General features: G+C 42.2%; 1 protein-coding gene across 2 annotated transcripts in view; it reads left to right on the top strand.

Moving 5' to 3' along the window:
- ABCA5 (ATP binding cassette subfamily A member 5) overlaps positions 1-26,674 on the top strand; it is a 1,411,043-nt gene that overhangs the window by 204,670 nt on the left and 1,179,699 nt on the right. For both annotated transcript variants that reach the window (XM_086930971.1, XM_086930972.1), the window contains exons 3-4: positions 13,666-13,870; positions 23,456-23,617. In XM_086930971.1, the coding sequence (XP_086787097.1) occupies positions 13,666-13,870; positions 23,456-23,617 (367 nt within the window). The remainder of the gene's footprint in view (positions 1-13,665; positions 13,871-23,455; positions 23,618-26,674) is intronic.

The following is a 26,674-nucleotide window of genomic DNA, read 5'->3' as shown; positions in this document are numbered from 1 at the left end:
TCTTGGGCAGCGCTTACTGCGCTATTTTAACGGAGCGCCGTAAGTCCCTTCTCATGAGGATGGACTCCAACCTCACTGAACTTGCAACTGCAGAGCCAGGGCCCCTGGCAGACGGCAATTTATTCGGTGACCGGTTTGTGAAGGATGTAGCAAAATACGTGGGCACCTTCACGACTCTCGATAAAGCCCAGTCAGGCAAAAAGCGAGCCCTTCAGGCTGGTGTTTTAACAGGGCCGGAGGAGGCAGGGGACGCTCGTTTGGCCGCCATTTTTCTCAAGGCCCCCAAAGAGGCGACTTTGGCCGTGGTAGAGGCGATTGGGATTCCACCCGAGGGGGGAACATTCTACCCCACCAGGCAGCACTTCAATAAGGGGCGATTCAACAGGGGAACCTACCGTGGTGGCTTCCAAGCCTCAGAATCATCAGGTGAGTGCTCCAGATATTTTCCCTCTCCCTCTGGGGGGTCGTATTCGTTATTTCTTTCAAAACCGGGTTCAATTGTCTCAGGATGCTTGGATTTTAGAAACTGTTCAGGGTTTTCATCTCGATTTCTTTTAGGTCCCCGTTCAGGGCAGGTATCCCAGGCAGCTGTCTTTTTCCCCAAACAGAATGCTTTTTCATAGATTTAGAAATAGGAGAATTGCTGCGGAAACATGCGATAGCACGCTGCGAAGGGGGCCCTCGCGGTTTCTGCAGCAATATTTTTCTAGTCCAGAAGAAAGGTGGCGGTTAAAGGTTGGTACTCAATTTGAATGATTTCAATGGTTACATGGTTTACAAGCATTTCAAGATGGAGGGTATCCATCTTTTGGCGGATCTTCTGAAGCAGGGGGACTGGATTGTCCATCTGGATCTGAAGGACGCCTATGTGTCTGTGCCGATATTTCCTTCACATCGGAGGTTCTTGCAGTTCCAGTGGAGAGACCGGTGGTATGGATATTTGGTCCTTCCTTTCGGTCTTTCGTCAGCTCCATGGTGTTTCACCAAGTTGTTGAAGCCGGTGGTGGCATACCTCAGGGAGCAGGGGATTCGCATGATAGTGTATCTAGACGATATACTAATCATGGCTCAGAAGCAGGACATGGCGACGCAGCACTTGCGATTTGACCATTGCTACTCTGCAAAATCTTGGATTCGTGGTCAACGACACCAAGTCAGTCCTTTGCCCAACACAGAAGATAGACTTCTTGGGGTTTGTGATAGACTCTCACGCGGCTTAGTTGAGTCTTCCCAAGTTGCGCGATATACAGAAGGAATTACGCGCGCTGTTGTCCAAACAGACTGCCTCTCTGAGAAGTATTGCCAGGATAGTGGGTCTCCTGGCATCCTCCAACCAGGCAATCTTTCCTGGCCCTCTTCATTATCGGGCCCTTCAGAGATTGAAGATCCAACATCTGCAGAAGGGTCTCGCGTACACGGACCTAGTTCCTCTGTCCTCGGAGGTACGACAGGAGCTTCAGTGGTGGCTAGGACACGTAGAAGCATGGAATGGTCGGGCCATTTTCGGTTCCACTGCAGAAGTGGTCATAGAGTCCAACGCCAGCCTTTGGGGCTGGGGGGCACTTTGCGGAAATGTTTCCACAGGGGGGCGGTGGTCCCTGCAAGAGTTAAATCTTCACATCAACTGCTTAGAGCTTCTCGCCGGTTCATTTGCGATCAAGACTCTGTCTCCCAAGAACATGTCCTGTTGCATCCTTCTGAAGATGGCCAACGTCTCAGCAGTACGCTACATCAACAAGCTGGGAGGTACAAGATCCTCCATGCTAGTAAAGATAGCGAAGGACTTCTGGCATTATTGCCTGAATCGTCAGATATCGGTCGTAGCCGAATATATACCGGGTCAGTCGAATGTGGTGGCGGATTGGTTTTTACGCCACCTCGGGGACTACAGCGATTGGCAACTCCAATGGTTACAGGCAGTTAGGGAGTCTTGCCAGATCGACCTCTTTGCGTCCAGGTTGAATCGGCAGATGTCTCAGTTCTTCAGTTGGAGACCGGATCCGTTGGCTCTGGCGATGGATGCTTTCACGCAGGACTGGTCTCAGTCCCTGAATTTTGCATTACCCCCATTCATATTGATTCCTCGAGTTTACTCACGGATAATGCATCAGAGGGCGGAGGTGATCTTAGTGACCCCCCTCTGGAAGTCGCAGCCTTGGTTTCCGAGTCTCCTGGAGGTCAGTTGCGACCATCCCAGGAGGATCCCGGACTCACCGATGATACTCCAGGGCCCTCAGGGAGAGACGCATCCACTGGTAACATTGGGACGGCTGTCCCTGATGTCCTGGAGACTTTCAGGTGACGTTATCAAATGCCAGAGTTTTCGGAGCAGGCTTCAGCCTTTATTGACCAAGCCTGGGCCCCTTCTACCAGGAAGAGGTACACTTCAGCCTGGAAAGGCTGGGTTCGTTGGTGCGTGGAACAACGCGTGGATTCCGTGGGGGCAGGATTACCCTGCATTGTGAATTTCCTTTCGATGAAAGCGTCGGAGGGTTTGGTTTATCGGTCAGTTAATAATTTCCATTCCGCAATTTCGGCGTGTCATTCTCAAATTGAGGGTAAACCAGTGGGTATGCATCCGCTTGTTTGCAAGCTTTTGAAGGAGATCAGGGTACCGAATCCGCCCAAACCAAAATACACTTCACTATGGGATGTCTCTCTGGTTCTTGCTCTGTTCAATAGTTGACCCCAGAATGATTTGTTGTCCAGGAAACAACTTTCAGTCAAATTGGCTATGCTGTTCTGTCTTGCAGCATGTAGACGCTCATCGGACGTCAAAGCCTTGGACATTACAGGTAGAGTGTTTACTCCAGAAGGAGTCTCTTTTAATATCACTGCCAGGACTAAGACTATGTCTAGAAGTGTTGATTACCATGCTTTTCCAAGCAATGCAAAACTTTGTGTGGTGCAATGTCTCAAAGTTTATGAGGAGTGTACAAGGTCTTCCCGGACTATAGGTGTTACGCAGCTATTAATTGCTTTACAGAAGCCATTCAAACCTGTTACTGCGGCTACTATAGCAAGATGGTTGAAATATGTTATGCAAGAGGCATGTATTAATACCCAGGTGTTTGGAGCCCATTCTGTACGTGGTGCCATGGCCTCTAAGAGTTTTATGTTAGGATGTACTGTTCAGGACATTATGCATTCAGCAGATTGGTCCTCAGAATCTACTTTCAAACAATTTTATTATAAACCTGTGGGTGATATTTCCTCTGTAGTGTTTCAGGAGCGTTAAACTAGTATAATACGGAGCCTCCGGTCCTGTAATAGAATAAAAAATTAGCTAGCTATCGCGCCAAGAATTTTCAATTCTATTAAGGACACGGAGGCGAGGATTATCCCACCCGGTTGTATTACATGTATTGTAATATTTTGCTCACCCATGATTATAGTCTGATTTTTCAGATTTTACTGGCATTCTTTCTCATTCTTCTAGTTTCTGAGAAAAAGATGGACTAAGTATGTTGCCGGTTAAAGGAATTCTTTCCAGTTGGCTGTTCTTCCATGTTGGAGGAGATTTATGTTGGACTTCAGTTACTTATGGACTTATGTTCGAAGCAAAGAAAGAGGAGGATATCCGTGTGGACCAGGTCTTATGGACTAATACAGGAAGTGATGTGGTGTTTTGCATCATGGGAAATGTAGTTTGTTTTGATACAACAAAGTTTTCATTGGCTGCTGTGTAGCATTAAAAGAAAGAGAAGCATAATCCTCGCCTCCGTGTCCTTAATAGAATTGAAAATTTTTGGCGCGATAGCTGGCTAATTTTTTATTCCTGCACTGGCCCTTACTGACCCTAAGGATTTTTATAAATATCTCTTGAATTGTTTAGTACTAGAACATTTGCTGTCCTGTTATTCTTAATTGTAATTTTGTAACCAATAATCCAGCAAGACGTACATATTGATGTTTGTTTTAAACGTGTTACTTCGTTCAGCTTTTATGTCATTTAACAAGAACAACACCTTGACTCAATGAAGCTCCCTAGGAAAGCCATGAAGCTTTGGAGACACAATATTCTGTCACATATCTCGCACCTAGCGTCCTATGCAATAGGGAACACAAGCAGCCTAAACATTGATATTGGCTGTGTGGTTCATACAACTTGAAGTTCTGACAAACAAACTTAACAGTCTGTATATGGGTGGATCTCGCTTCACCCAAATAAGAGGTCCAACTTTGGCAGGTGGCAAGCTTTGGCAAAATGGGTGTCCGGATGTTCAAATGTTTCAGATATACATAGTAGGTTTGTGTACAGTCGACGGTATATGTGACATGAGTAAAGAGCACTTGTTCAGAAGTAAAATGACGGAATTTCAGATGTTTCATATATGAAGACATGTTTTTTTATGAGGGCCACTGCTGGTCTTGTGGCCAATATAAGCCTCACTTCTTCAGTTTTATTTTGCTCTTGCCTGTCAACGACTGGACATGAGAGAAAGTCTGAGTCTCCTTCTTCATTGCCTGAGAAAAGGGCAACTACCCCCAGTAGCCACCCTGCTTCCCTGCACAGAATAGTGTACATGAAAGGTGGCACGTATCCCTATACTGGAGTCCAAATTATTCAGAGGTAAAGCAGTACTTGCGTTCCAATCTTGTGGTTCTACATTTTTGGTATAGATTACACTGAAGTGATTAGTAAGTCACTTAATGCTCCCAACTTCAGGGAAGAGAAAAGCATTAGGCAAAATATCCAGAAGTTAAAACCAGTACAGTTCCAAATGCTAGAAAAACAAGCATTTGCAATGCAAAAGGTCTCGCATTTGAGAGAGTTAAAGCTATTGGCAATGTAAATGACAATGCCTTTTATTTATCTGTTTTGCTAATTAACACATAAATAAAAGGCACTGTCATTTACATTGCCAATAGCTTTAACTCTCGCAAATGCGAGACCTGTTGCATTGCTAATGCTTGTTATTCTGAGTACTTGAATTAGTATATTCAGTGAACTCCTCTTGATCATCATTATAATCAAGATCTAATACGTACTCATCAAAATTCTCACTTTCAAGATCTGTTGGCCATGATGAATGTTCACCTCTATCATTCGCAGGGTCAACATGCCTCTCATTTGTGCTGCTTTGGGCAGCTTTAGAACCTGTTCCTATGTTTGTTCACTTACTTTCTTTGTCTCTGTACTAGTAGTATTTTCCACTATATTTTTGTGTGTTCTGTTGTGTTTCTGTTTTCCACCAGATCCCCTCTTATTCTGATAACGTCCAAAGTTCCTCTTCATCCATATTATCTACTTTCCCTTTCCCTTCCTTTGCTAACTTTTCTACTGTCTCCAGTACTTTATTCCCTCTTTCCGTCTCTATTAACCTCCTATATTTCCTCTTGTACGTCCTTTGAGCTATTTCCAGCTTCATCGCCCATCTTAATTACTTATTGTTGTAATCTACCTTATACCTAACGATGTACCTTACATTCCACCCCTTTACTCCTCTGCCTTTTCCCACCTCCGCCATCAACCCTTTTGGTATCTTCCTCCTTAGAACGCTGAGCAAAGCTTACCCTGGAATGTTGATGATTCTGTCTGTCAGTTGGTGCCAGAAAATCAGGTGACTAAACCTCCTCTACTTACCTTGCCGGTGTCTTCAAAGATTAACATTTTGTCGAAGATCCACACTGCGCTGGGGGCAGATCCCGATTCTCTCCCCTTCCTACCTTCTTCACCAACCAACTCTGCAAGGCTCTGTGCTGCCGGTTCTCTTAGCCACCCACAAGTTTTTGACAAAAGTTCATCCGGTCTATTGCAGTGAGTGCTGCGCTTTGAACGACATTTTTAACGGCTTTCACCTTGCTGTTTATACTCTACTCTTAAGAGGTTTTTTTTGCAGATTTTTCCTGCATGTCAAATTGTATCTGTCGATTTAGCTTCGTGTCCCCCTGCTCATCAGCTGTCACCTCGATTGTCTGGTCAGCTTTTGGCTGTATATTCCTGTTGGTTGCGAAGAACTTTTATTCTGCTGTGTTCACACACCCCAGTTTTCTTTCTTATTTTCTGTGTGTGAAGGAACTTCTAGACAGCTTTACAGCCTCTCTTTCATTTTGTTCTCACGCCTCCTATGACTGCTTGTTCGTGGCGTGTCATGGAGCATCCTCTTGTCAGCCTTAGAGAATTTGTGGCGCACCCCGCTATTTGACTCCTGTCTTTCCAGCGTGTAAAGGAAGACTTCCTCGGCTGCCGAACTACAGATCAGCTGCAGGGGTTATAGCGAGGTGAGCACGTTCTGTGGTGAACCTCCCTGATTTCCTGGAAGCGCGCCTCCACTTACTGATTCCTGTCTCCTCATTGTATGCGGAAGACTCTTATGCAGCTGAAGTAACTGATCAGCTGCAGGGGTCACAGCGAGGTGAGCACGGACTAAGGCAAATCTTCCCTGACTTTTTGTCTGCTGCTGGGGTTCTCAAAGACACTTAGCGAGGGAGGTGAATGTTGTGTTTAGACATTCCTCTGAAAGGCGTTTATTACGTCCTCTCTCTGCCTGCCTCAGTATATAGTTTGAACTTCGTGTGTTTCTCGTGACACCATCATTTACCTCACAACATGCCTTCCTTACGCTGATAGGCACAGCTGATCCAGCAAGTCACTTTGAACTTCGTATACCCCAAGTGTTCTGATTCATTTTTGCCTGTCTTTTCGCTGATAGGCTCAGCCTAATTGTATATATTTTTTTGAGTTTGCATAGTACATACTATTTTAAGGAATTCTCCAGCCTTATTTATATATATTTATTTACTTTTCTGTCATCTCTCTTTCCAGGTCACATACTGTTCTTCATAGTCCTTGTCAGCTTTACCATTAGTTATTCAACGCCATTTAGCGTTCTTCCCTTACACCTTTTCTAATGTTTATTCTTGCTTTTATTCTTCTCTTACTCTTTCTTAATTTTCCTCTCACCCTTCACTTTCTTCTAATTTTACTCACCATGGCTTCTTTTGCAATGTCTCAACCTCTTTCTTTTCTTAATGAGGAGGGTGAACCACTCATTCCTTGGAAGAAATAGTTAACCTTTTTGAGTCATATATAATAGCTACAGGAGGAGCCATGTTCTCTACGAAAACAACATATACTTTTACATAATTTGGACAAACATGCATGAGAAATTTATGATGATTTACCTGATCTTGCTGAGGAAAATCAGAGCACAAATGAAGATGCCATGGGTGATACTCAACAAGATGTTTATCACAATACCCTTAAGAAATTAGGGTTGTAATTTAAAGAAAAATTGAATGTAGTTCTAGAACGTCACAAGTTATTTTCCAGAATACAAGGGAAACATGAGAAATTTGTTAATTACATAGCAGTTTTAAGAGGTTTAGCTGCCACATGTGACTTTGCTAAGTTAACGGAATCCTTAATTAGAGATCAGTTAGTGCGGTCTAACAAGGATAAAAAGATATAGGAGAAACTATTGGCTGATGCACCTGATCTCAAACAAGCCATAGACATTGCAAAAAGTATTGAACATACTGCATTCTGTATGAGTGAAATGAAGGAGACAGTTGATGTAAAACAAGTAGTGGATTAAATGTGTACAGAGATTCTGAAAAAGAAGACAAAAGTAAACCGGTCATCACGGAAAGTTTTAAACAAAAAATGGAACCTGCTAAATTGAAATGTTACGGGTGTAGTAATGCGAAGCACTTAGCCAATAACATCAGGTGTCCTGCCAGAGGAGTGGTTTGTAGGAAATGTAATAAAAGAGGGCATTTTTCAAAAGTATGCAAAAACATAAAGATCCATGTTATGCATATAGTCAATTGTGAGGAAAATCCTAGTGAATATATAATTTTTCACATTGTAGCTAATTTAGTTGTCTACAACAAACATTATCCTACTTGTGATATACTATTGGATGAGGGTTCTTTTACAGTTTTTGGCTGATTCATGCTCTCCATTTACTTTGATTAATGAACATTATTTTCTGGAAAAAGCATTAGGACAAGAACTACACTTTTCTACCACCTGATGTAAACCCTGGTGGTTATAATAATGATCCCATACCATTGGTCAGAATGTTAGTCATGCAAATAGGTTTCAAAAATAGATCCACTGTTGGGAACGTGTACATAACAAAAAGTGGTTCAAACTTGTTAGGGTGGAAACACCAAAAGGACTTAATTATCAAATTGGATCCTAATGCTCCAGAACCAGTCTATCTTGTTGATGAATCCATACCGGACTATAATATTTGTGAAAAGTCTCCTGAAGTTTTTTCCAACAAGTTAGGTTTACTTAAAGGCTACCTCCATAAAATTAAACTGAAAGATCAAAACAAACCAAGGCTAGATCTTTTCCATTGCTTGTACGTGATCCTTTGGAAGAAGAATTGGATAAATTGGAGGCTAGTGGAATCCTTGAGAGAATTGAGGGTTCAGAGTAGCTTGCCCCCATTGTCATAACGTCTAAGGAAGGGGGAAAGAGCATCAGGTTGTGTGTCTACTTAAGAGACCTAAACGCTAACATTTGGGTTGACAGACATTCCCTCCCTAACATCAATGAAATGCTTAGTGTAATTCAGGGTGCCAAATATTTCAGTGTTTTGGATCTTTCATTGGCATTCCACCAGGTAGCACTTCATTCTGACTCTAAGGCTCTCACGTCTTTCATAACTCCATTTGGTGCATACCCGTATTGCAGAATGCCTTTTGGATTAGCATCCGCTGCAGCTGTATTCCAGCGTATCATGCAGCACATTTTACAGGGTATTAATAAAGTGTTATGCTTCTAGGACAACATTCTTATGTATGGCGAATCAAAGGAAGAGCAGAATAGAGTTCTTGAGGAGGTTCTTAAGAAACTAAGCAGAGCAGGATTTACCAAACAGATTAGTAAATGCAAAATTGGTGTACAATCTGTGGTTTACCGTGCCCGTACTATTACCAGTGAAGGGATAAGTCCCAAGCCTAGTCTTGTGGTTGTAGTTAGATTGGCTCCTGCACCATCCAACAAAGAGGAGCTTAAGTCATTCATAGGTTTAATTGAATATATGTCTACGTTTGTGAAGAATTTCGCTGAGTGTGTACATTCCCTTAGATCAGAGGGGTACCACATTTGATTGGAGTGTTGATTGCCAAAGGAAATTCACACATATCAAACAAGCCATTGTTGAAGCTCCATTGTTAAGCATGTTCAATCCCGATGCTAAAACCTTTTTAAACACTGATGCCAGCATGAAAGGATTAGGGACGTCTCTCAAAGTGTGAATGGTGAAGAGGAAGTTATAGCCTTTGCCTCTCAAGCTCTTAGTATCTTTGAACTCAACTACTCTACCATACAGATGGAGTCCCTCACTTTGTTTTTTTGGCAGTTAATCATTTAAATGTTTTTCGTAGGGGCATTCCATTCTCTGTAAGAACTGATCATAAACCCCTCATACCCTTGGTCTCCCTAAAGTCTATTGAGAAGGCCACCCCCTGCATCTCCAAATGGGTGTTGGGTTTGCAAGGTTTCAATTACAATATGATTTTTGTACCAGGCAAAAATAGCATGGTTGCAGATTGCCTATCCAGACTTCCTATTGATGTGGAAGATGCTCATACAGAACCCTCGGATTGTGCTATTCTTGCATTGACATTCCTGCAATCAGTCAATCAATCAATCATGAAACTTGTATAGCGTGGTACTCACAAGGAAGGGTCTCAAGGCACTGGGGGAGAGGGGTCCGTTACTGCTCGAAAAGCCAGGTCTTGAGTTGCTTCGTGAAGGAGAGATGGTCCTGGGTTAGCCGAAGGTGGATGGGGAGGGAGTTCCATGTCTTGGCTGCCAGGTAGGAGAAGGATCTTCCTCCGGCGGTGGCTCTGCGGATGCGTGGAACAGCGGCGAGGGCCTGGCTGGTCGATCATAGCTGGCGGGTGGGCGTGTAGAAGGTCAGGCGGTCGTTGAGGTACTTGGGGCCCAGGTTGTGGAGGGCCTTGTGTGCGTGGGTGAGGAGTCAGAACGTGATCCTCTTGCTGACGGGGAGCCAGTGCAGGTCTCTCAGGTGGCAGGATATGTGGCTGTGTCGGGGGATGTCCAGGATGAGTCGTACGGATGCGTTCTGGATGCGTTGGAGTCTCTTCTGAAATTTGGCCGTGGTTCCGGCGTAGAGGGTGTTTCCGTAGTCCAGTCGGCTGGTGACGAGTGCCTCGGTGACCGTCTTCCTGGTTTCGGTGGGGATCCATCGGAAGATCTTTCGGAGCATGCGCAGTGTGTTGAAGAACGATGATGAGACGGCGTTGACTTGTCTGGTCATCGAGAGGGAGGAGTCCAGGATGAAGCCCAGGTTGCGTGCGTGGTCCGTATGCTTGGAAGTGGTGCCCAGGGCGGGGGGGCCACCTGGAGTTGTCAGTAAAGAAGAATGGGAGAAATGTACACAAGACAATGACACGTTTTCTCCCCTTAAAGAATTCATTAGTAAAGGGTGGCCCAAGAACATCAAAGATGTCCCTGAGAACCTAAAACCTTTTTGGATAGTAAAAGACAAATTATCTATTATTGGGCAAAACCTACATAGGTGCAATAGAATCTTACCACCCAAAGGCATGTATGAACGTATTATACAAATTGCTCACGAGGGTCACCCCGGCAGAAGTTTACCTAAAAGCAAGATTAGGAATGATTTCTGGTTCCCCAACATGGACTCCTTGTCAGAAAGGGCGGTAAAGAATTGCTTAGCTTGTGGGTCCAGTGATAAAACTAAAGTCACTCGCAAAGTTCTTCTCCTTCCTGTTCCTGTCCCTTCAAAACCACGGGACAAGTTAGGACTTGATATTATTGGTCCTCTCAATCTACTTAATTCATATCAGAGATTCATGTTTGTACTGATTGACTATTACTCACTGGATTTGCACTAAATTTGTCACTTCTATTACCACTTCGTCACTTATTGAATTCCCGAAGGACACATTCTTTAGTGAAGGGATTCCCAACACCATTGTCACTGACAATGGAGTTCAGTTTACTTCTGACGACATGAAACAATTCATAAGCACGTGTATCACACACGTAAAATCTCCCCTCTACTGTTCCAAAGCCAACGATTGGTTGAAAGGGCCAATAGGATGATAAAAGACACCATCTAGTTGGCTTGTATCTCCAATGAACCTGTCCGTGATGCTATTAGGAGGATGTTGTGGTCTTACCATACTACCCCTAATAGTGTTTCTGGAGTTTCTCCATTCATTTCTCTAAAAGGGAGAAATCCAGGCTCTAAGTTAATTCCTAACTGGCTTAATGGAGGACATCATGTGTGGGTTGACAGATGAGCAGTTTCTGACAAACTTGCTGACCACCCATCTATGTACAAATCCAAATATGATCAGAAATGGGGAACAAGCAACAGAGACTGGCACATAGGTCAGTGGATGGTAATCAAAAAACTTCATGGTTGACGTTTTAAAAATTCTTCTTTCTACCAACCCTTGAGACTCAAACATGTGAACAAAAACTCTGCACTACTGGAAGATGGGAGCACTTGGAGCATGGACAATGTAGTGATTTGCCCCATTGTATACATTCCTGACGGCAACATGTCTGAAGAATCTGAAGATATTCCTCCAACAGCCAGACCATCCAGAGTTGTTAGGAGTCATTGTCTGCCTTGTTGGCAAACTGACTACGAAATGTAATTTATTCCTGTTGGGTACACTTTCATTCTCTTATTTTGATTTTATATGCAAACTACCTTACTTTCTCTTTTATCCCCTTGCAAGGGAGATGCGTTGTAATCTACCTTATACCTAGCCATTTACCTTCCATTCCACCCCTTTACTCCTCTGCCTTTCCCCCCATCCACCCTCTACCCTGTTGGTATCTTCCTCCTTAGAACCCTGAGCGAAGCTCACTTTGGAATGTTGATGATTCTGTCTGTCAGTTGGTGCCAGAGAATCAGGTGAATAAACCTTATCTACTTACCTTGTTGGTCTCTTCAATTTTTAACACTTCTATTATGATTATTGTATTTATTTATGTGGAACTTTCTTTTAAATATTATCTCTTTATTGTTTCTTTCTTTTTTCAACATTTAAAAATAGTATTTCATGTAGTATGTTTCTATAAAAATATAATTTCTACTTTAAAACCCTCATTCTTATTTACCTCTCCTATTTTCTTCTTCTCTTGTCACTAAAAAACCCTCCAATCGGCAACTGTCAAAAACAACTTACCACGATCGGAGATTGTTTCCTAGCAACCTAACGTCACTCATAACATATATAGACCCATCTGGATTTGCGTTGTCCATACGCGCTCTATTTCCCTTCGAAACAAGTCTTTATGTTCTGTTTCCAAACAAAAAATGGAAGATCCTCATCTACGCATTCAGAAAGCTAGTCTTGCATATACCCCAGAGTGATAGTTTGAATCCGCTCGCGCACATCCACGTTTCTTAAGATTTTAATTTTATCAGTACGTTAATTTCCTATTTTACTGTTGCATCCTTTACTATGAATATGTAGTAAATATTAAAAAAAACGTTTATTTTGAATTAATTCCCAACTCCTTTGTTGTTAACGATGTTTTACATAATCCTCATAAAATACTCTTATAAAATAATTAATCTATTCTTTATAAATAACCCGAAAATTGGAATATTCTAACAAACTAGCAACTACTAGTAACAAAATCTAGCTACATTTCCTATCTACTACATTCATTTTTTCTCACATATAACATACTTTTACCAAAAACTATCTTAAAAATAAGTGAGAGTATACTTATCTGCTCAGAAGCAGCAAACAAAAGAGGAAGAGCCTAGAATGTTGGAGGCTTATGTTATGTTGAATGTTCTAATTTTTTGTGACTTGATAGAGATATGTTGAAAGCTTTAAAGTGCTGTTCAAAAGTTGGTGAATAAAAGGTAATGCATAGTGTCATAAAATAGAGAGCCTGTAGAGAGTTGTGAAAAGAAGATAGGCGATGAGAGGGTATTCGGCGATTATTTCAGGGTATCAGTCAATTCAGATTGCTGTGAAATAGAGGAATATTTAGTTTCTTACAGATTAAGATAGTAAGAGATAGACCTACGACACTTTAAATTAACATCTTCTTTGTTGTTGAGCCTCTTGCTCAGGGTCAGATTGGGACAGTATATAGTCCCAGGCACCAAAATAAAAGTGGCCTCCATTAGAGAACCAGATAGCTGAAACAGTGACTCCTAGTGGCAGATCAGCGCAGTATACAAACTTTTAAAACAGGCTTCTTAAGTGTTGTGAAATATGAGAGACTGTATGCATGTGTGCTTGCTGCAGGCAATGTTTATGTGATATCTGATCAATCAACAGTAAAAACCTTCCATCCTGACCATAAAACTGATCCACCAACAAACAGAAAATAGTTCATATGCTGATCTGTGAGACCAGCCCTTTGGGCATTGACAGATTACCCCGTAGGACATTCCAGTCCGGCCCTGCTCTTGCTTTGAAAACATAATTGAAAGTACTTAATATTTAGTGAGCGAGAGTGCTCAATATCTCTGTTATACAAATCAGTCCTCTGCTTAGAAAGATGATTCCGGCAGTGATGCTGGCGAAGTAAGTTCATGTGTACTGCCCTCACAGGATGTTGTTTGCAGGACGTTCTGTGTGCTTATAGTGAGATTGACAGCTGATACACTGCAAGTTGCTAATGCATATTTCCTCGTATTAACATTTTCTCTTTTTTTTTATTCACAGGAAATCCTTTTCCCAATATTTTTGCTCCTTTTGTTAATGTTTCTAAGTTTAATGCATCCAAATAAACATTATAATGCAATGCCCAGCACGATACTTGGATCACTGCATGAATATCTGACATCGGACCTCACTCTCGGGTACATGCCGGTGAACAACTTGACTAGTAGAATCATGAATTTGATGTACTCTGACTGTTTATCAAGGGGTAAGTAAAATATGAATCTTTATTTCTCTGTTTTCTTTTCTAGTAAACTTCTATTTTTTTTTTCACTGTAAACCGTGAAGCATGTTTTGTTATTTGCTGAAGTAGTCCACTTTTCTGCGGTACCTTTGAACTGTTTGATGTTCATTGAATGTATTTATTTTAATTTCTTAACCACTAGATGAGACCGTTACATGGTTCAGGATACATTAGCCCAGCTAGATGATGGTATAAAAAAAAGTTTACTAATTTAAATTTCGGTTGGATTAGTTTAAAAAGTGAGGTGTAAGTTTTACATATGAAGTTAGACCCAGTGAGTGGACTCTGCGCCAGAATGAGGGATAGTCCATAGGTGTGATAGCAGTGTTGTATCCCATGTTGGTCAGATCTAATGTTCACTCAGTTCCTAACAAGTAGTCTGATCCAGATGAAATATAGGGCCTAAAGCCCTTAGTGCTTGTGAGGAACTGTTGTTTTCGTTTGAAACGACAAAGTTGCACAATTTCTTACATCCGTAGATAAATGTGTTTTTGCTACCAAATGATTCCCGTTTGTTATTCATAACAAATTATGCTCAGCACGCTCTTTCTTGAAAGGAAATCTTGCAGTATTAAACCTTTGTTTTGCTGCACTCCATCTAACTTTTGTGAATGCATTCTACTCTTAAACCAAATCTCCAAAGATTTGAAATATAATACCATCTGCATAGCAGGGATGGGATGGATAAGTAAAACCAAAAACTGGCACACCTGATCAAACACTCTGTAAAGTGAATTAAATATGAGGGTAGATCCCGGAGTACCAGATTGCTATATTATGGATAGCCTTACCCACATCTGTGAATATAAGAACGTTTCTTTAAATTCAGGAAACTCCTGAAAACCAAACCTTTCGAATCGGTCTTCGGCTATACCCAATGTTCTCATTGGAAAGACTGAAGAATAGAGGTTCATTCTGTGCATGCATCCAACAACACTGAAACTGTAATGTACTCTAAATGTCTCACGATTGTCTTCTTGTGCTTTGAGTGCTCTGTAGTGGCCTAGCGGACATGTGTAGATGTGGCCTACAGTATATGTATGTGTGTATGTGTATTTGTGTGTTTGTGTGTATATGTGTGTATATATATATATATATATATATATATATATATATATATATATATGTATTTCAATCTGTGATACCGCTGCAGCAATCAGTTTTTCGCATTTGCTTTAGCCAACACAGACACAGACCAGAAAATTCGATGCGTAGTTTTCTTTATTGCGTGCTACTGAGTCGCCATAATGTTGCGGCTCCAAGGAGCCTTGATCACATATATGTGTGTGTATCTATCTATATATATATATATATATATATATATATATATATTGTTATCCAAAGTACCTGAGCTTTTGGGGAGGCACACGACATTTCTCCGCCCTACTGGCTTATCTCTCAGCATGCTTTCCGCTCTCCAATTTTAAAACTGCCTGACGCGTTTCTGGGAACCTTTTCCCGTCATCAGGGGCTGCCATCAAGGAATGTTGTTCACGCACCATTTGCCAGACATTTATTTATTAGCCACACCCCTAGTAGGCGTTTGATTAGTGCATCGTCATACCAAGTTTTCTGGGATGCGTAGTCCGTTCGGTGCATGGAAGTTACTTTGGGTGTTCCTTGAAAAGTGATGCATTTTTAAATACCTATAGTAGGCTGGGTATTACGGTTCAGCACGCTGTACACATGGAGTCCTGTGCTCGAACCTCCAACTCGTTTGGAAGTGATGGCCTCGAACTGTTGCACTGGGTGAACGCTGCAACAGCTGATGGTGCTCTCCCCCCGACCGGGCGGCCGGTAAGAATTTTGTTATCCAAAGTACCTGAGCTTTTGGGGAGGCACACGACATTTCTCCGCCCTACGGGCTTATCTCTCAGCATGCTTTCCGCTCTCCAATTTTAAAACTGCCCGACGCGTTTCTGGGAACCTTTTCCCGTCATCAGGGGCTGCCATCAAGGAATGTTGTTCACGCACCATTTGCCAGACATTTATTTATTAGCCACACCCCTAGTAGGCGTTTGATTAGTGCATCGTCATACCAAGTTTTCTGGGATGCGTAGTCCGTTCGGTGCATGGAAGTTACTTTGGGTGTTCCTTGAAAAGTGATGCATTTTTAAATACCTATAGTAGGCTGGGTATTACGGTTCAGCACGCTGTACACATGGAGTCCTGTGCTCGAACCTCCAATATATATATATATATATATATATATCATTATTACCTACTGGCGGTCGCCAGTAGGTAGTTATAGTTTGGACCTATTATCCATAGGAAATCTGCAACATTCTATTTGGAATATCTTTGGCGCCGATTGAGGAATCTGCACGAAATTTTCCAAACATTTGTCCAGCTCCGGTCCATTCCTATCCTGAAAGTTTCACGATGATTCATCAAGCGGGGGCCGAGAAAAAGGGGGGGTCCCAAAACGTGTTTTACCCGTAGGACCTTTAGCCGCAGCTACAGCCCGAACTGCTGAATGGAATTACACCAAATTTGGCAAAGAGGTAGTCCTTAGTTCAGACTTGTGCCTTTTGCTTATTTGGTGTAAATCCGTTCAGTAGTTCCTGAGAAAATGACAGTTTAAGTCATTTGTATATCTATGGGCGTTGTGGATCTGCGTACCTATCCGCATACCCTAAGCGCAGCATACGCGCACCCTGCCATGCTCAAGCTGTATTTTAATTGGCTGTCGACACTCCAAATCAGGAAGTGTTGGCAACCATCTTGTGCCTCGGTAGAACCAAGGCACAAGAACCTGCAAATAAACGCAGCAACACATGAAAAGGGGGCAGGGTAGACACACCCTGACCCCCTAGGCCTGCTCAGGGGTCCCACAAGGAAAAAAAATTGAAGGATGCACATATGATTTGCGCATCCCGCTGCTGAAAAAAAAAACGAAGCACAGGCTCCCGTGCTTTAAAGGTTATTAGCCACCAGGCGTGCCAAATCCTGGGGGCATTTTCAAAAAATAGTGTGTCGGGGGGTCCCAATCCCCCCCCTGCAGTCCCGGGGACCGCCACCCCCGGGGTTTGTGTAAAATGGGTGGGGGGCTCTCAGGCCCCCCAGCCCCGCCGGGGACTGCCACCCCCCGGTGCTTAAAAACATTTGGTGGGGGGTGCTCTGAAGCACCCCCATCCCCGGGGACCGCCACCCCCCGGGGCTTCTGAAAAATTTGCAAGGGGGCCACACGGCTCCCTCCTGGAGCCTTGTCTAGGCCCTGGGGACCGCAACTCCCCAGGGCCGGCTCCTGCAGTGTCCCGCGGGGCCCACCATTACATTTCTAACTTAAAACGCGCCGCAGGGTGTGTTTGCTGTCATATCACCTAATGCCAAGCCTCCTTACTTCACCACTGTGCAAATGTGCCCTGTGGCACGTTTTAAGTTGGGGAATTAATTATCTTTCAATACTGGGGGTCCCTGAGGGCCAAATAGCCCAACAGGTATCTCCAGTATGTTCCAGGGAGCTGCGTTGCAGACAGTTGTTCAGAGGCCATGTCCCTTTTTACACCTCGTTGCAACGTAGCTCTATGGCGCTTACTGGAGGTACCTAGTGGGCTAGTTTGACCCTAGGGACCCTTAGGATTGAAGGGGACTTAATCTCTCAACTTAGAACGATGACAGGGCGCATTTACACAGTGGTGAAGGGAGGTGAGGAGCCTGACGTGATGTGTGCAAATACGCCCTGTGGGGCCTTTTAAGTTGGGGAAAAAATTCCACTTCAAACCTGAGGGACCATGGGGGCCAAGTAGCCCACCAGGTGCTTCCAGGAAGCGCCACTGCGGTGTGTTGCAGAGAGGTGGTGCAGGCCGTGCCCCTTTTTACATCCTTCTGCTACGCACCTCTGTGGCGCTTACTGGATGTACTACGAATTCCGATTTACTCACCTGTTATCAGGAGAGATTCAGTGCAGCATCTTTGAGCCCAGTACTGATCCTGAAAAGTAATTCTAACCATACTTACCAGTAACTTGAATTTCCTTCCATAGGCTAACATTGACTGGTTTCACTTTGAAATTCTTCTAAGTGTGGAGTTTTGGAACTTTTAAATATTCACCTAAAAACATCTGAACAACAAATTCCGATTTACTTACCTGTTATCAGGAGAGAACTCAGTGCTGCATCTTTTAGCCCCTGAAACCATACTTACAAGTAAATTGTATTTCCTTCTATAGGAATCCCTTGTCTGGTTTTCACCAGAATAGTTTCCAAGTTTCTATTTTCACAAACTACAAATATTTCTTAAAAATCGCGTGTATTACTTAAATGCAATCTCTCAACTGTTTACAGGAGATGCACCAGTGCTGGATCCAGGTTCCACCACTGAGTAAGAAAAAGTAACAATAACACTACTTACTTTCTAAGTGAATTTCCTCCCATAGCGTAACAGTAGGGATTCTATGTGACAAAGTTACTGTCAACTTTCAAAATACAATAATATTCCTTAAAAATCACTACTGGAACCAAAACACTTTTTCTCAACTGTTTACAGAAGATGTCCCAGGACTGAATCTAGGATCCAGTCCTGTGGTTAGTAAAGTAATCCATAAAGTAACTAATTGCGTTTAACTAGAAATTCCCATTCAGCTCAATGTTGCAATGTGTATGAAATTGTGTTGCCCATTGCAACGACTGTAACTACTGTACTTAAAATTCTATTGCCTATTTGTAAAGTATCTAAACTAAAGTAATTCGTTCTGAGAAAGTATATTTTGTAATGTATAATGTAAATATAATGTAATTTAAAAAATAAATATCTAAAAATAAAGTTTAAAAAAAATTCGTAAATCAGTATAAAAAAATAAATATAAGAATTAATACATTAAAAAATTGTCATTTACAAAACCTTTGAAATTCAGTGAAAAAACATAGGTTTCAGACATGTTATAGTTAGGAATCAGCATTTAAAAAACCTTTGAAATTCACTAAAAAAACCATAGGTTTCAGACATGTTTTAGTTAGGAATTAGCATTTAAAAAACCTTAGAAATTCACTGAAAAAGCCATAGGTTTTAGGGGTTTTATATTTAGTTGGACATTTCACTCGTACAAAACCATTGAAATTCCCCCGTTATAGTTAGTACAACTAACTATAACTCGCGCGCCTGCAATCCACTGCTGATGATGTCACATATTACATCATTCATGACATGGTCAGTGACATCACTGATGACATAATCCATGTGACAATCTGATAAATCTTATCATACACTAGTATAACCTTTCAACACTCATTATAAAATATGGAGTACTATATTTGAAACCATTGACACACCAATACAAGTTTCTAAAAACCCACTCAGTGATTCCTACATCTACACACACACATCTAAACACTTACCTATAGATTCGCTCATACATGCTAACCAAGATCAATAGAACACTATTAAATATACTTCTACACCTACATCAACATTACACACTTATGCAAACAATTGATCATACTTATATTTACTAAGCTACACACTTAAACAAACACCACTTTATTTATTCATATAGACAGTAACTCATACTTAGTGTGTTATAAAATCACTATTACAAGTATACAGTTATCCGTATGTCACTCATACAATCACTGAGTCTTATGTTTACACAACAACTGTCACATACACTGACTTTTATATTTCTAGTTTGTTGGACATGTACCATTGAGAAACATATTTACTCATCACCACACCCATATAGAGATTCACTAACCCAAACAACTGTTTCCACATACAATCTTAACCTCATATACCTACTAAATCAACTATTTACACAGCGTTCAGTAGTGTGTGAACTCGAGTTTCCCTACTTTATTTTTCCTTGCAATATTATATAGCGCGAACTCGACAACATGGCATGAGCACAATTTACATTACAGCAGAACACATTCATTTGTGGAAGGCACGGGGAGACAAAGCGATTTGCCTGGAATCGCAGGATGTTGAGCTGATGCCGAGATTCGAACCTAGCTCCCCAGCTCTAAAGTTCGCAATTTTAGAACTTGTGGCGGGAGGTGTGTCTAAAAGTGTATGTCTGTGCTGGCGATCAATGAGCGAGACCTGTGCATTTTTCAAATGGGTGGTGAAAAAATATGAGTATTTTGCTGGAGATGTGGGCCGCCGTGCCACCAATGTACTTAGCGGGGGAGGGTAAACACCCATTATTCCGCAACTTTCTTTCCGCATACCATCACTCCGCATACTTTCATTACAAAAGTACCATGACTCCGCAATGCCATTATAACGCATGGCATTACATTTTATATGCTTTTACCACACATACATTTACAACGAAATTCGTTGTAAATGCATGAATGGTAAAAGCATGTTTTTTTATGTTTGGATAAGGTAAATATGGGTATAGGGGTATATGTTTTGGGAAACGTAGGTATATGTTTTGGGGTGTTTGGGTATTTTAAGGGTTCAGATATAGTTTTGGGTTATGGGGTACAGGGGTAGTTTTAGGGATTAGGGCTAGGTTTGGGTTTTGGGGTATAGGGGTAGTTTTAGGGATTAGGGCTAGGTTTGGGTTTTGGGGTATAGGGGTATTTTTAGGGTTCAGGGGTAGGTTTGGGTTCTGGGGTACAGGGGTATATTTAGGGTTCAGGGCTAGGTTTAGGTTTTGGGGTACAGGGGTATTTTAGGGTTCAGGGCTAGGTTTGGGTTTTGGGGTACAGGGGTATTTTAGGGTTCAGGGCTAGGTTTGGGTTTTGGGGTACAGGGTTATTTTTAGGGTTCAGGGGTAGATTTGGGTGTTGGGGTACAGGGGTATTTTTAGGGTTCAGGGGTAGGTTTGGGTGTTGGGGTTCAGGGGTAGGTTTGGGTTTTTGGGTACAGGGTTATTTTTAGGGTTCAGGGGTAGGTTTGGGTTTTGGGGTACAGGGGTACAGGGGTATTTTTAGGGTTCAGGGGTAGGTTTGGGGGTACAGAGGTATTTTAAGGGTTTGGGGCTAGGTTTGGGTTTTGGGGTACAGTGGTATTTTAGGGTTCAGGAGTAGGTTTGGGCTTTGGGGTACAGTGGTATTTTTAGGGTTCAGGAGTAGGTTTGGGGTACAGGGGTATTTTTAGGGTTCAGGGGTGGGTTTGGGTTTTGGGGTACAGGGGTATTTTTAGGGTTCAGGGCTAGGTTTGGGTTTTGGGGTACAGGGTTATTTTTTGGGTTCAGGGGTGGGTTTGGGTTTTGGGGTACAGAGGTATTTTAAGGGTTCAGGGCTAGGTTTGGGGTACAGGGGTATTTTTAGGGTTTAGGGATAGGTTTGGGATTTGGGGTACAGGGTATATTTATAGGGTTAAGATGGGTAAGTGTTTAAGGGTGTTGGGGTATTTTAGGGAGTAAGGGTGGGTTATGATTATGAGGTGCAGGGATATTTAAAGGGAGCAGGGTGGGATTAACACACGATATGAGACATGGCTTGAAGGGCGGAACATACCACACGCCCACACCACAACGCAGACACGCCCACAAGGGACTACTTTGCTGGCACGGTTCTTTTACCTTTTAAATGTATATTGTGGGCGTTTGCATAGCCTATGTCCTTTTGCTGCAACTGCCCTTTCCAACGCTGTATTGGGTGTTGTGATTGGTGCTGTGGTTCCTGAGATTACCCGTGTCAAAGGTTTGGGCTCTCTCTTTATATTATTAGTATGGATATATACCCCTGAATCCAAAAAATAACCATGTACCCCAAAACCCAAACCTACCCTTTTACCCTAAAAATACCCCTGCACCCCAAAACCCAAACCTAGCCCTGAACCCTAAAAATACCACTGTACCCCAAAACCCAAACCTACTCCTGAACCCTAAAATACCCCTGTACCCCAAACCTAGCCCTGAACCCTTAAAATACCTCTGTACCCCAAAACCCAAACCTGAACCCTAAAAATACCACTGTACCCCAAAACCCAAACCTACTCCTGAACCCTAAAATACCCCTGTACCCCAAAACCCAAACCTAGCCCTGAACCCTTAAAATACCTCTGTACCCCGAACCCCAAACCTACCCCAGAACCCTAAAAATAACCCTGTACCCCATAACCCAAACCTACCACATAACCCTAAAAATACCACTGTACCCCAACCTACTCCTGAAACCTAAAATACCCCTGTACCTCAAAATCCAAACCTAGCCCTGAACCCTTAAAATACCTCTGTACCCCAAAACCCAAACCTACCCCTGAACCCTAAAAATCCCCCTATACCCCAAAACCTAGCCCTAAACCCTAAAACTACCCCTGTACCCCATAACTATATCTGAACCCTTAAAATACCCAAACACCCCAAAACATATACCTCAGTACACCAAAACATATAGCCCTATACCCATACTTACCTTATCCAAACATAAAAAAAACATGCTTTTACTATTCATGCATTATGTATAATACTTATTTAAATATCGAACCAAACCACATTCACTGGATGATGTTATCAGTGATGTCATTTGAGATGTCATCAGTGATGTCACTGACCGTGTCATGAATGATGTAATATATTATATCATCAGCAGTGGATTGCGGGCGCGCGAGTTATAGTTAGTACAACTAACTTTAACGGGGGAATTTCAATGGTTTTGTACGAGTGAAATGTCCAACTAACTATAACACCCTTAAAACCTGTTTTTTCAGTGAATTTATATATATATAAAATCAATGTCTTACTTTCGTAGAAAGGACCATATGTACGTTGTGACCAATTGTCACCCAGCAGGAAAATCATAGTGTCCTTTTTATGCAAGCAACAACTTGTTAATGATGGTATTAATAGATGCATGCCAAGTCATGGGATTGACCCTTTGTTAATACGATCCAGAATGGAGTTGTACTCATGAATGAGGTATTTTTCTTTCATTGCTCTTAGCTTCCCTGATTTGCAAAACTGTTTTCCTTAGCCCATCAATTGTGGTTGCCCTTTGGAAGTTGTATCACACCTCCCACATGTACACTGTAGGTGCTGAGCTGATTTCACCAGGCATTCTCTCACTTTCTGAATGAAGCAGAATGTGTTTTTCATTTTTGTTGTCTTTAAATATTTCCTGGAACAAATACATTTGAAGGATTTTAGATTTCATTGAGTGCAGTTGATGAAGTTTCGGTCTGGATAAAACATTGAATCTAAAGCTGAGAAACCACCCTACTGTAGTTACTTATATTGTCAGTCTGAAGAGCAAACTCCAGTAATGTCACTTGACAACGAGCAACCCCAAACATTCTTTCAGCATCAATATTGCTTCAGAATAGAAACTTCATACTTTGACAGCCTGATCATAGTCTGCGGGGTTGAGTAGTCTAGATATATTTACAGTTTAGATATGCGTACAGTCTTGAGTCTGCCTTCATTCATCCATTCCTGTCAGTCTGTTGAAAGTCATGTACCTTTTGTAACTATTTTGTTTAGCAAAGTTAGCTTGATTACCCAGATAAAGAGATGTTGTTGTGATACATGTGGCTGTCCATCAACATAGATGAAAGCCATCCATGCTCTCCTGGGTATGTCTAAGGCCTGCTATATGTCAAAACATTACAGTCAATTAGTTTGTTGAATGTATTTCCATCACAGTCTTCTTTTTGCAGACATATTCATAGAAGAATTTGCCAGTGAAGAAGATATGCGGGAGGCCAGCATTTCCAATCAAGGAAAATTTGTTGGTCTTGTTTTCAATGATGCTATGTCATATCAGCTCAGGTTCTTTCCAGATTCTGTTCCAGCCTCAGTTGTTTACACTGAATCTCGAGGTATGTGACAAGTATATCTGACACTTTTTTCATGTGCTGTACCCTATGCTATATTGCTTTCACCCAGATCTTTTTCCTGTCATGCTTGCAAACAATGACAGAACATTTTAAGAGCTTGTTTTGATGACCTATCCATTATCTTTTCTAAATTGTCATTTGATTGCCTGTTAAAGCACTGATTGCCTCAAGGGTGGCATCTGAAATAATGAATCTGTGTATTATCATTTACCATGTGTGTTGTCGGAAGTAAAGGAAAAATGAATATTAAATATTTTAGTTTTTTTTCATGTAAATTGTGCAAATAAACTTTTTGGTTTCATACATGAAAGAAGAGTACGCTTGTAGCACAGCTGAAGACTATTAATATCCCAAACTATAATATGCTTGTCGTGCCTGCCTTTTTAGAGGGGATAACATTTTTTTTCACCTTTTGAGTATTAATCAATCAGCCAGGATGTTAAAGCACGGCTGCATCACTCGTGAGGGTCTCGAGGCGCTATCGGATGATGTTGATAGTTTTCCTATTGGTTGAGCATCCAAGTTCTGAGGTCCTGTCTGAACTGCTGGAGCGATGGCGAGGCTCTGAGGTGCAGGGGTAGGTTGTTCCAGGTCTTGGTCACCAAATGGGAGAAAGAGCAGCCTCCGCTGTTGGTCCAGTGGATGCGACTGGTGGCAACTTGGTCGACCAATCCGGATCGGAGTTTCTTAGTGGGCTGGTGAAAGGTCTCGTGTTGGTTCAGGTAAGCAGGTCCATTGTTGTGTAATGCCTTGTATGTGTGGGTGAGTAGCTTGTACTGGCATCTATTAATGACTATTAGCCAGTGGAGTTTCTTAAAGTGAGGGGTTATGTGTGTACGTCTGGGGAGGTCCAGGATGAGCCTGGCCGCTGTGTTCTGGATCGTCTGGAGTTTCCTCATGAGGTGAACAGTTATTCCTAAGTAGACGGAGTAGCCGTAGTAGAGTATGCTGCAGAGCCTACGTGACAGTTCACCTGGTGTTGGTTGGGAGGTATCTGAAAACCATCCTGAGCATCCGGAACGTGAGCAAGCAGGTGGTGGAGACAGTGCTGACGTGCTGCTTCATACATAGCTGGTTGTCAAGGATGATGCAGAGGTTGCTGGCATGTTCGGTGGGTTCCGGGGTATGGCCCAGCTCCAGAGGCCACCATTCAGGTTCCAGTGTGTGATCTCGCCTTTCCCAAAGATGAGTACTTCTGTCTTGTCGGCGTCGATAGCGCATCCCTTAAAGATTTGATTTTAAATGTGATTTGCCCTTTACACATTATTCAGTATATTCTTGTCATCCTTCTTTCCTAACCCGAAATTTATTGCGTATTGTACCTTTTGTGCTTTAGGTATCACACATGCTCTTTTGTATCGCATAGATATAATGACTCTCATAAGGTGAATGTCCATCTCTGTTTCCCATGCTTTGTAGTTGCTTAGGACGCACATCTTGAAGCAATCAGTTGTAAGATGGACTATTCAATGTTTTGAGTTATATAGCAATTTAAACTTAAACTAGATTTCACAATTTAAAAATCACATAGTTGGCTTTTTATTGGAAATGTTTTGTTGTCAGACATATGCAGGGTAGTGAGTTGCATGTCTCCCTGGTGCCCTAGAATCAATTTGGTGCCTAGAAGCTTGGTTTCTGGCACTGCGGCACTATAGAAATAAAACAGACTACAGGTAATTACGGTGTACATGTTTGAGCAGTGCTGGGTGCTTCAATGGGGCAAACAAGACTGGAAAATCTGATTGCTAGTATTTACATTTCACTCCCATCAGCCACATTAGGATATGAATTGCAGTGTGAGTCTCAAAGAGTTCTATTCTGCAAAACATAAAAATGATTCACCTGAAACCATATATTTGTACCTTTATACTATTCTAAACTCATGTGACACCCTTGCACCTTTTCAGTTTTGACTGGTGTTGGTACTCTTTTCCTGCTTACATTATGCTTCACATATTCTACGATGTATGGGAAAATAAAATCTGGAGAGGGTGAATATGTTGTGAAATTAGGACCTATGTCCTCAAGATTCATACTAATTTTAGCTCTACTGGGATTGTGTTGGTGGGTGGGCTTGTACTTACATTTAGTTTGCACCAAATATCTGCTTCTTTGTTCTTAAAGACACAGCCCTTCGGTCCTTCGCAACTTTGCTTTGCTCTGCTGTTTGTTTTGTAAAGAATGTGTTAACAATCACAAAAAGAGTCCACGGGTCCAGGGCAGAAGTCAGAGGTGCAAGTGGACTTAGTCAACCATGTGATAGAGGGGGATCCCTTTTAAGGGCGGTTCCCCTCACACACCAGAGGTGTCATGCTTCATCATAGGGGTGCCTCCTCGTGTAAAGAACCTGGTCTCTACGTGGGCGACAACCCCCTTGCCGTGAGGGAGGAGCACAGGGATCTTTTATTTTGGGAAGGAGTTTTAGTCTAAAACGCTATGTGAGGTTGGTGTGCTTAATGTGAAGTGCAGTGCTAAGGTGAAAGTGGTTAAAACTGGATACAAGGTTAGCTATGTGGCAAGCTTTATTCAGCTACCTTGTGACAGGATTAAAAACAAATAGCTAGTGATAGATCTGGGGTCATTAGAGACCACTGTATTAGTGTATGATGAACATGTTTCGGATTTTGGATCTGTCAAAGTGTTATGGCCAATGCAAAAAGAACAATTGATGGACAGAATGCAGAACAATGTTCTACATTCACCCCAGTACAGAGATCTGGGCCTAAATCCATCGTTTTTTTGCTCACCATGCCATTCCAGTTTGGACCCAGCCATATGCAAATTCAGTCTTGATCCTGCGCCCAATGGGAACAGTCAGCCCGAACTGCCATGCCAGGTCCTCCCTGGACTGGAAACAAGCATCCTAGGTTGCTGTAACAAAGTGTTGTGGCCTTCATCAGGATCGACATACAGCTACTGCAGCAAGTGAAATACATGCACCTAAGGAAAAGTGTGCAAAATAACGATGGTGTAATACACATAACCAGTGGTCCTGTAGTTCAGTAGGTTCACTGTTGAAACATGTGATAAAACAAATAG

The sequence above is a fragment of the Lissotriton vulgaris genome, chromosome 7 (genome assembly GCF_964263255.1).
Source record: "Lissotriton vulgaris chromosome 7, aLisVul1.2, whole genome shotgun sequence".
NCBI classification, from domain to species: Eukaryota; Metazoa; Chordata; class Amphibia; order Caudata; family Salamandridae; genus Lissotriton; species Lissotriton vulgaris.
Note: the sequence above shows the minus strand (reverse complement) of the source record. Positions and strands in the feature narration are given on the sequence as shown.